This window comes from Meles meles, chromosome 16 (genome assembly GCF_922984935.1).
Source record: "Meles meles chromosome 16, mMelMel3.1 paternal haplotype, whole genome shotgun sequence".
Lineage (NCBI taxonomy): Eukaryota > Metazoa > Chordata > Mammalia > Carnivora > Mustelidae > Meles > Meles meles.
Window position 1 is genome coordinate 79,596,473 of NC_060081.1, and position 12,269 is coordinate 79,608,741.

Consider the following 12,269-nt stretch of genomic DNA (forward strand, 5'->3'; position numbering starts at 1 on the left):
CATCTGGTGGCCGTGGGACCGGACGCGGTGTGCCCCTGAGCACCACGCCCTCCTGTTAAGTCGGGGGCTGGAGGTGAACGATCCGTCCCAGGCCAGACCCTCAAGGGCTCCAGCAACTGCGTCCCAAGCAAGGGGAGGCACTGAGCCCTCCCTTCAGTCCTCCCGGAAGCCTGGGGTGGTTTCTTCGGAGGCCTCCCGTCTGCCCTTACGGACCCCCTGCTCTGACCTGCTTCAGTCCTAGGCTTCCAGCGCCTCAGAGCGTGCACCAGCGGGGGGCAGGGATCGACTCTCATTCCCCGCCGCCTTCCTGGTGCGGATGCAGGCCTGGGTGCACCGCGGGTGACAATGGTTTGCGTGCCGGGGACCGATGTGGAACAGTGGGCACGGAAGCGGACAGGTTACCTATAGCCACGAGAATGTTCTGCAACCCCCGTAGCTCCTCGGGGCAGACAGCTGTCGGTGGGTGTCGTCCTGTCTGGGGCCGGTCTCTGCTGGCTGGACGGGAGCAGCCCCGTTTTGTACATCTGCCTCTTGTCCCCAGCCCGCTGGCCCGGCGCATCCCGGCAGCGAGGACAGGTGGGGGCTCGATTGTGGGGGTGTGCGAGCACTTCTGAAATCACTGCTGCTTCAAGGCCCCGTTGGCCAAAGCAAACCAGAGGGCAGAGGCCAGCATGGGAATGGGGGGGCGCTGCTGGGGTACCGGCGTGGCGGGGGCGGTGGCCAGTCTCCCGCGGACAGGCAGTGGACAGAGGCTGGGGGCTGGGCGTGCGGCGGTGCCTGGGCCTCCCGCGGAAGCCCGGATGTGGAGAGGGAGTCTGGGGAGGTGTGGGGAAGGGACGGGGGTACCATGCCGGGGCCTGGGGTGCCACTCTTCCAGCAAGACCCCTAGCACGAGTGAAGACACGTAGGGAGGGAGATGGGGGCTCGGCTGACGGCTGGATTTCCTTGCAGATGCCGAAAGCAAAGCCTGCAGTCCCGACAGAGGGCCCCGGGCCGCACAGAGCGAACCCTCCACCCCCAAGCAGGAGACGCTGACTTCCGATGAAGCCCCGCCCGGAAGTCCTCTGGCCACGGGGACGGACCCCTCGTCCCGGGACGAGCCGCTGTCCTTGGACTCCCACTGTGACAACACAGGTACTGGCCGTGACCGCGGGCCGAGCTGCAGTCGGGACGGCCGTCGGCCCGGGGGCCCCCTGGGGGAGCATTCTCGGCTCCCGTGGTTGGGATTCAGCACTCGCGAGAGCACGTTTCTCTCCTGGTCTTCACGAGCCTGGCGCAGTCAGCTGGTTGTAGGTGCTTGGAGACGTTCACAGGGGGCCTCCCCGTTTCGTTCTTCCTGGGACGGGTTGCATGCCTCCGGGAGCTTCAGAACAGGAAAATTCTCTCCAAGGGAGCCAGGGCCCAGTGGGAGCATCTTAGTTGAATCCCAGGCCGTGGGGCGGGTCGTGGCCCAAATCCTCCGCAGGGGCTGCCTCCCCGGCAGCACCTGTCCTCCGTGCCTGCCACACGGCTTCCGGGGCCTGGGGATGCGGGTGGGGTGCCGGATGCTTCTCTTGTCGCGTGCCTCCGTGGGGCGTGCGGGGGTGCTGCTCGGAGCCCCACTTCCAGGCTCCAGGAGATGGGACAGGTGGTGGCTCCTATTCAGGGTTGTTTGGAGGTAAGAGGAGTCGCCCCGGCTCCTCGCTGGGGACGGTGGGCCGCCAGGCGCCGGCTGAGGGAGCAGGTGTGGGGAAAGGAAGGCGGAGAGGTCACCTGCCACGAGCCCATCTGGGAGCCCCTGGTGCTTTGAAACATGCAGAGCTCTTCTTCGGACCCGGGAGCGGAGTTTTTTATAGAAAAATGTGTTGGGGGCGGGGGAGCTTTTCCCCCGTGACGTTGGCAGCTATGAATGCGTCAGGCCAGCTCCCCACTGCGGGAGGCTGGCAGTCCAGGCCGCGTGGACGGGCCGCCGGGTTCTTGGGCTTCAGAGGCAGGTGGGCGTCTGTTCCCTGCGGCCTTGCTCTGCCACCAGGGCTCTGCGTTTCCTCAACGGTCCTGGCTGGCGGAACCCCTCGAGGGTCGGCGGACCCCGGCCAAGAGGTCTGCTCTGCCTTTCCTGGGGTGCCTGTGTCTCTGCGCTTCCACCCCAGCCTGGGGATGTTGTAGGAGTTTGGGGTCTGAAGGGTTGTGACCTTTGGGACTGTCCTGGGGTCCCCCAGGCCCCAGACTCCATCAGAGGGGCAGCTGGCGAGCCCCGCCCTTGGGCACGGAGCCTCCGCTCTGCCGGGCTGCTGCTCCCGGTTCCCTGCCGGGGCGGGGCTCCTCCGTGGCCAGTTCTTTGCCCCCGGCCCCCTCCGCACCCGGCCAACCGCAGCGCTTCCTTTCCCTGCGCGCTTGGTGTAGAGGTGGGGTTCTTGAGCAGAGTGGGTCTGTAGGGGCACAGGCTCATATTGAGGACTTTCTTCCAGGTAGGATGTGCTGTCGGTCGGGGGTCGTAATGGCGAACGGGTCTGGGTCCCGTCCCCACCTGACCCCGAGCGATGGGAGGAGCTGACCGAACCTGCAGACCCCCTTGAGTGAAGTCCATGACCGTGGGCGTGCCCGCGGGGCTCCTCCCTGAGCCTGGGAGCCGGCTAGAAAGGCGTTGGCCGGCAGAGGGGGCAGGAAAGAGCATCCCCGAGCAGGGGAGGAACCTTGCAGAGACGGGAAACGGGGTCCGCAGGCTGCTCTGCTCACGGCCACTGGAGTGTCTGTCCCCTTTGTGTCAGATTCCTGATGAAACCACTGCCCTCCTCCGTGTAGCCCAGGAGCAGCCACAGAAGACGTGCAAACGAAGGCACATGGCTTTGCCCGCAAGCCTTCCCTCCAGAAGCAGCCCCCAGGCTGGGTTTCGGGGGCTGCGGTTGGCCGGGGAGCAGGGCAGACCATGGCACTTCCACAGAACGCATGTCGGTGCGTGTGGTCAGAGCCAGGGTAGGACGGAGAGAGGGGCTGAAGGCGGCTGGAACCCAGGGGACGGGGAGGGAGGTGGAGGCCCAGTGGATTTGCCCTGTGGGAGGGCACCGGGCTGCAGGGCGGGCCAGCACCTGGGGAGCGAGTGAGACCGTCTCTGGTCAGTGTGGGCCTCCTCCAGCCGCTGGACTCCCCATTCCTGCCCTCCGTGGGGTCCTGAGTCCCTGGGGTAGGAGAGAGGGTTTACGTAGTTGGTATGGGGAGAAGCACTAGAAAACTCAGCAGTGATGTTTGCTCTCGTTAGCACGAGGCGAATGGGTTTCTCGTGGAGGGTAGTGAAAGGCTTGTGTCCTAATAGAGAAGTTAAAATGAAAAGCGTGAGTTCCTGTAGCAGAAGATGCAGCAAACCAAAGTACAGAACACGGAGAAAAGTCCGAAATGTCTGAAGGAGGCGGGTCGTATGCAGGGTTCTGTTCTAAGCACGACGGACGCACCAGCTCGTGTAACCAGGGGATGGAGTTAGGGAACTCAGAGCAACGTGCTTGATTTCCGGCCAACCCAGCCTTGAGACGTGGCTGAACGCTCGCTTGGCTGTGTGACAGCAGATAAGTCACTCAACCTCTCTGAGCCTGTGTTCTCAACGGGAAATGAGGACAATCCCACACCACCTCTCAGGGTTGCTAAAATGAGGGAATCCCCAGGAATCCCGACTCTGTCCTGACACACCCTGTAACTGCTTGCTGCTGGTAATGGTTCTCATTGTCCTTAGAGTAAAAGCATCTCTTGGGGACGAATGCACGTAGCACACAGGACCCAGCTGCCTGCATGGGTCTGAGGATGTGGGTCCGCCTGCATTTTGCTACTGTGGCGGGGGGGGGGGGGCGGGGGGGGTGGGGTGTCACGTCCAGGGTCTCCGGCAGCCCTCGGGCTTGGAGCTCTGTACCAGGAGCACTGGCCGCCCCTGGGGCCCCAGTCTCTGTGGAGAAGCCTGGCCTTGAGCAAAGCCCTTCGGGGAGGGAGCACCTTATAATCTAACAGACTTTAAACTCACTGCTTAAAAGATTGCAAGTCAGCATTTAAAAACAAGGAGATTTCACCTGAATCTTCATGCGCAGTTGGCTTCTTTCCAGCCACCGGCGTCACCCCCACGCTCCCCGGGGCTGGTGTTCCCGTGCGGCCGTGGCCACGGGCCGTACCCCTGCAAGGCCCACCTGTCTGCCCTCGCCCAGCCCATCCTGTGAAGGCCAAGAGCCTGGTCTGTGGAGCCACCCCTGAGCTGCCACAGGACGTCCTTATGTGGTGCATGCAGTGGCCCCTGCCTCCATCCGTGGCCTCGCTTTCTGTGGCTTCAGTTCCCCACCGTGAGCCGCTGTCTGGAAGCAGGTGCATTTCCTCCTGACACGCCGTCAGACGGTCAACGGTGACTGAGTATCGGTCCCAGGCCCACGGCCTTCCGCTCACCACATCCCCTCAGATCGGCTCAAAGCCTCACCTGTCACGAGAAGGGGGAGCACAGCCCAGTGAGATCTTTTGAGACAGCGACCCCGTTCACAGAACCTTTTTTACAGGATGTGGTTATCACGGTTCTGTGCTGCGAGTTACTGAGAATCTCTCCCTGGCTGTGAATTGCACGTATCCGACGGGCATCTGGAGAAGACTCGGGACCTGTCAGGTTCGGCGTTCTCCATGGTTCTAGGCATCCAGGGGGTCCCGGAACGTGTCTCCCGCAGATAAGGGGGGCTGCTGTAGTTAAGGTGCGGTGGGGTCCCAGGTCTGCAGGGCCCGAGGCAGAGCTTGGGTGAGTGGGCGGCTGTGGTCTGACTCTGTTCGCCTGTCAGTCTTGTCCCTACGCCAAGTTGTGTCCCCTTCATGTCAGCTCCCGACAGAACCACCTGCTTGTGGCCCGTCCCTCTGTGCTGGCAGTGATGTCTCACAGAGAAACCTGGATTGAGCAGCGACTGTAGCAGGGCAGAGCTCGAACCCAGGGCAGGGCCTGGGCTCTCTTCTTGGATCCAGGAAGTTCATGAAAATGTCCAGCGGCCCAGAACGGGATGACCTTGTGTCCCCAGGAACCCCCTGGGGACTTCTGTGCTGTTCACTGTGTCCTAGAGGGTTAGTTTTTTTTTTTTTTTTTAAACAGCGGACTTCTGCAGACTCCGTGGGGGAGAGGGAAGGACCACATGTGTGTCAGGAAACTCCCAGCTTCAGAGACAGCCCTCCTTGGCCGGGTGGGAACACCCCAGCCGGGTCTGTGGTTTTCACTTCCCCCAGCTGCTGTGTGGGTTCCGAGGGGAGTGGCGGGGGTTCCCTCCAAACGTCACAAAGATTCTGACCATTGTTTTCTTTGACCCTCAGTTTGAGTTTGGCGGTTTGGGTTGACTTTGGACCCTCGTATTTGGGGTGATTTTGCTTTGCTTGGTTTTATGCGGATGGTGTTACAGCAGCAACATAGCATTTCCTAAAAAACCCGAGAAGGATCTTGTTTTGAGTTTGAACAGGACGGGTGACTATTCCGTGTTTCTCTTGCTGGGCAGGGGCTGAGCTCTGGCGTGTCTGTGAGTGCGCTAATTGAAAAAGGAAATGGCATTCAGAAAGGATGTACTTTGTTCATTATATTTTCTTAACAGCCCTGCTTTTTTTTTTTTTTTTTTTTTTTTTTTTTTTTTTTTTAAAGCTGAGAAAGCAGAGGCCCAGAGAGATTGTTGTTCATCCAAGACCACAGAGCCCGGAAATGGCCAGCTGGATCTTGTTCCCCAGACACACTTTCAGCCATGACACTCTGCAGCCCAGACTAGCAGCAAGCAGGGGAGACACCTTCAGCCCGCTTCTGGAATGTTCAGGAGTGCGGGTTTTTTCTGAAGTGGAGGTGGGGGGGGGTGACGTGGAGGCTCTAGGTCGGACCCGGCTGCCACCGGTGTACCACCACCGTACACCCAGAGTCCAAGCGGAGACCTCCTCTCCCTGACCCGTGGCCACACGTCCCCGCTGCTCAGAATCTGGGCTCAGCCCATCATGGCCAGCTGTCCAGCTGAGACCGAAGACATGCCAGGTGTCATTAGGGTGCAGTGGAACTGGACACAGCAGCTGTCCCCCCGCCCACCAGGACCTTCCTGTCGCACTGGTCACTCCTGGTCTTGGAATGTCTCTAGCGGGTGACAAATGGGCTCAAAGGATTCCCACCACCTGGACAGCACTCCCAGGCTGACGGGCAGGGTGGAGCTTAGCGTCCGTGCAATTCTCTTGTCTCTTGTCCTGCCTAAGCCTAAAGTACGGACTCTGTCCCTGGACATCAACAAAAAGTTTATCAGACGCTGCCAAAGAAAGTACGTGGGGGGCACACGGAAGTAACAGAATATTTCGTAAAATGTGCTAGTGAGTCCCCGGGTGCGCAAACTTGGCTCGGCTTCCGTCCCTTCTGTTCATCCCGGAGCCCTATGCGGAGGGTTGCTGGATGACACGGGGGCGCTGGTTGAGGGCTCGGCTGGTGAGCAGCGACCTCTGCTGGCAGGAGCGTGCATGAACAGCCCAGGGGCAGGATCCCAAATGTGGGGAAGGTGGGAAAACAGACATTGTCATTTTTTTCCCCTGACCCGGCAACTAAGACTTTAACGGATCCTGACTTAACGTTTAAACTCATTTAATGCTCCGATTTCAACAAGCTTGCAAACTGTAACGGGGGCCGCACGCTCACATGATCTGTAGAGGAAGGTGTAGGCTGAAAATGTTGGGGCATCTCTTTTCCGGCCGGGGGAGCCCCAGACAGATCGGGACATAGGGCACCGTGTGTGATCCGCTTGGATGAGTTCTGTGGGAAGATGTTGGAGGGGATGTTGGTGAGACCTGCTGCTGTATTGGGTCCCGGGGTTCTCGGAGCCGAAGAGGGGGACCCGCATGTCACCTTGGGCTGGTGGGGAGGGAGGACTTCCATAGAGCTGTTACCCTGCAGTCTCTGTCTGGTTGAGGGGGGATGGGCTGTGACCACTGACTCCCTCCCAGAAGTCTGCAGCTGCCCTGTGCAGCGCAGTACTCAGTGGCTGCGTGACTACTTGAATTAATTAAAACTAAATGAAATAAAAAGAAAATCAGCTTCCCAGTCACACTGGCCACTTGTCAGTTGCTCATTGGCCACACATGGCTGGTGGCCTACTGAAAGGGACAGGAAGGAAACCTGTCCAGCATCTCAAGAAGGTTCTATTGGTGGCACATACCCACTCTGGGCACAGGCAGGGGAGATTTGCTGTTTGAATTGGTCAGCCTTCTGGACTCTGCTGCACCAACAGAGACACTGTGACCTGCAAAACCCTTTATGAAAAAGTTTACCAGTCTCTGGTTTCAAGAATGGATTTGGGGCAGGGTGCATAGCAGGAAGAAAAAGAGCCCTGGAGACCATTGCTGCGGTCCAGGCAGAGGCTGTGGAAGCTTGCACAGGGAGGAAAAGTGGACATGGCTGGGAGTTATTTTGGAAGTAGACCAGCCAGGATTTATCTCTGAATTACATACAAGGGCAAGGCATTGGGTGTCCAGTGTGGCGGCTCAGCTGGTGTGTAGGAAGCCTGGTGAAGGATCTGTCTGCTTTAGTGCTGTGTCTGTGGCTCCTGGAAGGCTGCCTGGACCCCATAATTGTTTCAGGATTACAAATGTTAATTGCAAATGTTTCAGGACATTTGCAAGATGGGTGGATGGATGATGGATGGATGAGTGTGAGAGAGGGGAAGCTTCGGGAGGGCTTTCCCCTGGGGAAATCAAGAGATGGGTTTGGGAATGTTTCATTTTGTCTTTCTGACCTCCAGATGGAGATGTCACGGTGGTTGATAATGTACGAGTCTGGAGCTTGGAGGAAAGGTCAGGGTTAACAGAAAGATGGGATTGATTCTGAAGCCAGAGGACAGAATGGGAGAGTTAGAGCTGTGGACTGAGGGCTGGGTCCTGGGCAGCCTATGTGGTGCTGGTGAGAGTCTGAGCAGGTGTGGTCAGTGTGACGGGAGGGACCTGGGGACAGGTGTCTGGAAGCTAAAGAGGAACGTGTTGAACTGAGGATAGCTGAGACATACCAAGTGGGCCTGCCCTGGCTGACACAGGGTGTGGGGACCTTGACCTAGGCTGCTCAGTCTTCCTGTTAACCTTTTCCTTGGCAGGACAGCCAAGGGAACCCGTGGGGCCAGGTCATACACTGCTCACCCTGTCCAGACCCCCAGGGCCCAGAAATTGGCCTATCCGTGTTGTGCCACGAGAGTGTCCCAGTCATGGAGTCAGCCATGGAGAGTTAAAAGACAGAAATGGTAATGACATGGGGCCCGTGGAATGTACCGTGTCCACTTGTGAAGTTTGGAAGTTTTCGGAGGGCAGGGATCAGGCCCACGCTGTGCGTTCAGCACCGCGGACAGCGCCCCGCCCTTCAGCCCCTCCCTGACGGATGACCCAGACCCGCTCTACCAAGCCGTTTCTGATGAGTGTTTGTGTCCTCCTCCTCAGCTGGTCTTAGAAAAAATAAGGTGAGATGTATAGCAGGCACCGTACCGGGCATCTTGGGTGTGTTCTGAGAAGGCAGGGAGCGCTGGGATCTCGGGTGGGCACGGGGATCCTGTATCAGGGAGGAGGGAGACAATGTGGGGTTTCAGGGACCATTGTGTTTGAGTCAGGCAGCCAAGAAGCGTGCCCCACCCCCAACTGAAGACCTCAGTTTCTCCTGGGAGGAGGGCGGTGAGGAGCTGGGGGGAGGGGTCTGAGGCAGAGCTGAGCCTGATAGTGGTGGACACAGGGGCTCCTCCGGCAGCACTCACGGGGCGGGGCCTGGGGGGCAGAGGCCTCACCAGGGAGCTAAATGGAAAGGAAGTGAGGCACAGAACTTGGGGTGCCGCGGGATGGGTGGTGTAGTGATGTTCGGTAGAACTTGATCTGGGTGAAGGCAAAAGTGAACACGGACGGGGAGAAGGTCGAGGGGCAGACAGGCTTGGGGATGGTGCTCAGGGAGTGGCAGGAAGGAGAGGAACGGGCACAGGGCTCTGAGCAGGCTGACTCTTCCTCACCGCTAGACCGCCCTGCCTCCCGTGCCACCTGCTGGGACCTCCATGCCAGGGGCGGGGCTGCGGGTAAAGTTAGTGGCTGCTGAGCTCTTCCTGTTTAACCCTTACAGCGACCCCATGAGGGACTCTTGGTGTTTGTCATCAGATGTCACGTGTGGGTAAATGGAGGCACGGGGGGTTTTTAGTGATTTGCCAGGATCACAGTGCAGGGGCTGATGGGAGCCTGGGCATGTCTCCTTCCGAAGCCTGTGATGGTCACTGTCCCCCCCATCAGGTGGGAGCAGGGACTTTGGCACCACCTGCTGAGTGGGGAAGGGACGGAATTACCTGCGCTCTTGAAGTTCCTCCCTCCCCTTCCCCTCCTCCCCTTTCTGTCTCTCCCCCCTTCCCCCTCTCCATTTCTGACAGTTCATTGACCTCTGAACTCACACGAAGTCAGGTCTATAGGTGAAGCGTCCCCTCTGTCTGCTGTTCCTGTTCCAATCCCACCCAGTCCGAGCCTCCTGACTGTCCTCGCTCACATCCACCCGGCCGGAGGAAGAGTAGCTTACCAACGCTCTGTTTTGCCTTTGAACCAGCCAAGATGCCGTCTGCATCCAGAGGTGAAGAAGCAGACGCTGCCGGCAGCCTCCCGCCAACCACGGACGAGCCCTCTCAAGCCGTAGCTGGGTCTGACTCCCTGGACAGTCCTCCCAGAGCCCTGGAGAGAACCGTGGGCCAACTCCCCAGCCCCCCACTGTTGCCCACCCCCCCGCCCAAGGCAGGCTCCCAGACCACGAAAAACGTCACAGGTGGGTCCGCAGGTACCCGTCCTAACATTCATCAGCGCATGCCCTCGGCCTGGGGGGATCCCAAGGCGGGCGGGCTCTCACACTTTGCTTTTGGGTTCTGGGCTCTGAGCAGGTCCGGGGAGCAGAACGGGAGGTGGGAGAGCAGTTCTTAGCAAGGAGCTCTGGTTGTCAGGAGTAGACCTCTTGGGCTCCCTCGAGCGAATGGTGCAGTCGGTCAGCAGGGGTCCAAGGTGTCTTCCAGAACCTCATGCAGAAGGTGCAGCCAGCCCCCAGGATGAGGACTTTGTCTGTCTGTCTGGGTGTTCAGGTGTCCTCTGCTCTGTTTCTGTCCTTCTCTCTCTCCCTCTCCCCTTCCTTCCCCGCTCCATGCCCTCCTCTTCCTCCATCTCTCACGGTCTCGTCTCCCCCGTGAGCTCCATCCTGCAGGGCGGAACGAGAGTTCAACACTGGCCTGAAGGGCGGAGATCCAAGAGGGGAGCGCGGCCGGGTGGAGGCCCCAAAAGGCATCCAGTTCTGTAGCTTCGTTGGCTGCACTGGCTGAATAATCCCAGAAGTGGAACCATTCACTTTTGGAGTTTGGGCATTTCTTGTCGCATCACGGGTAGAAACAGGAGACACGCCTGGTCTCAGGGGGGAAAGCAGGTCCTTCTGTAAGAGGCGACTGTCCCGAAGAGTAGATGGTTCCCCGCTGCCTCAGGGGGTCACAGGCAAGGAGAGCATATGGATGGCGGAGCTGAGCGGCTCTGACCTCTACCCTCCTTGCCGCTCCGTCCCTCTTGCTGGGCCACGAGGAAGCCCGGATACACACCGCCCGTTCCTAATGCACGTGCCAGCCTCTCGGGGGAGGGGATGTGTGCCCAATTCATCGTTAAAGAGACAGAGGCTCAGGGGGCTCCGGCAACGTGTCCCAGGTCCCATGGCTAATGGAGACTCAATCCCACTTCTGGGCCCGAGGCTCGTGGAACCCCCAGCCCCACTACAGCATTTTCTCCTTGCTTTCCCCGTCAGTGCCGACCCCCGCCCCACAGCAACGTGCACCTCACGTTCCGCGCCCGGCTTCCGCACTCCGCTTCCAAGGAGCTCCAGAACATCTGGGGGATAGACGTGGGGGGGACCAGGAGCAGCGGGAGCACAGGCGGGCGGCTTTGGTCTGGACTTCTTTTTTTTTTTAAAGATTTTATTTATTTATTTGACAGAGAGAGAGAGAGATCACAAGTAGGCAGAGAGGCAGGCAGAGAGAGAGGAGGAAGGAGGCTCCCTGCGGAGCAGAGAGCCCGATGTGGGGCTCGATCCCAGGACCCTGAGATCATGACCGGAGCTGAAGGCAGCGGCTTAATCCACTGAGCCACCCAGGTGCCCCTGGTCTGGACTTCTTAACAGCCCGAGAATGCATTTTGGTGACTTGTCTTCGTTTTCTCCCTTCTCCCTCTTTCCCTCTTCTTGTGGGGGAAGCTTCAGCATGTGAGGGCTAGGTGGCAGCAGAGGAAGGCAAAGGCCCCTTACCTGGGCTTAGCGGGGACCCAGGGGGACAGCAGGTACAAGCCCAGTCCCCAGGGACGCCTTCTTGTCTGCGACGGTGCCCCCAGCCTCCACCAGAGGTCAGGAATCGTCCCCCATCCCACCCCATCCCCGGCCCCAGGCCCACTCACAGACTCGCTTTGCTGGGTCTGTTTGGGGTTTAAATAGTTTTAATGGGTTGCCGACATTTTAAACATTCACGTACGTTTAAGTGTTAACTATTAACATGGGAAACCACGTCACCTTTACCCGTCATCCGCGTTTTGGGCTCTTCTTGACCAGTCTTCCTGTCCGCAGCCCCGAGTCCCAGCAGCCCCGTAAAGGTGGGCAGGTGCTCTCGCTGGCCGAAAACCTTGCCCCTGTTCATAGGAACTGCGTGAGGTCCATTGACTCACCTGTGTCTCAGCTGCCTGGGCCCGGGCCCCGTGTCCGCGAACACCCTCAGGGCAGAGCTGCCCCTGCCCAGCTGGGGGACAGCTGCCTCTCCACATGGGGGGCCTGCGGCCTCTGCCAGCTGCACTCAGAGGCATTCCTAGTCCCAGCCCCTGCCACACCCTGGAGGCACAACTCAGAGCTGGCTTCGGAGCCTGGTTCCACACCTGAGACACGGGAAGGGTGAGAGGTGCCCCGGCCAGGCTGGAGGAGGCGGGCGGGGAAAGTGCTCAGCGGAGGGGCACGGGGGAAGCACTCGCTCCGGGCGCCATGATCAGTGTCCCAGCTGAGTGAGCCCAGGCAAACCACGTCCCCTCCGTCCCCCTTGGCTGGTGATGCCTTCCTAGCAAGTGTGGGGCAAGGATTCCAGGCAACGGCAGGGCATCACCTACTTGGGACGTGGTCCCAGGACAAGCAGGGACAGAGGCTGGCGGGGGATGAGCCAGCGGAGTGTGGAGAACTGGGATGGTCTGGGGGCCACACTCGGGATACAGCCCCCACCTGCTCTGTCGGACTCTGGCTGGCACCATCTCGTCCCTTGGGTGTCTGTCCGCTCAGATGGTCCTGCTGAGAA

General features: G+C 59.6%; 1 protein-coding gene across 2 annotated transcripts in view; it reads left to right on the top strand.

Moving 5' to 3' along the window:
• The window catches only part of PHACTR3 (phosphatase and actin regulator 3), a 205,923-nt gene that overhangs the window by 124,159 nt on the left and 69,495 nt on the right, over nucleotides 1–12,269 (top strand). For both annotated transcript variants that reach the window (XM_045980169.1, XM_045980170.1), the window contains exons 4-5: nucleotides 952–1,134; nucleotides 9,533–9,745. In XM_045980169.1, coding sequence (XP_045836125.1) covers nucleotides 952–1,134; nucleotides 9,533–9,745 — 396 coding nt within the window. The remainder of the gene's footprint in view (nucleotides 1–951; nucleotides 1,135–9,532; nucleotides 9,746–12,269) is intronic.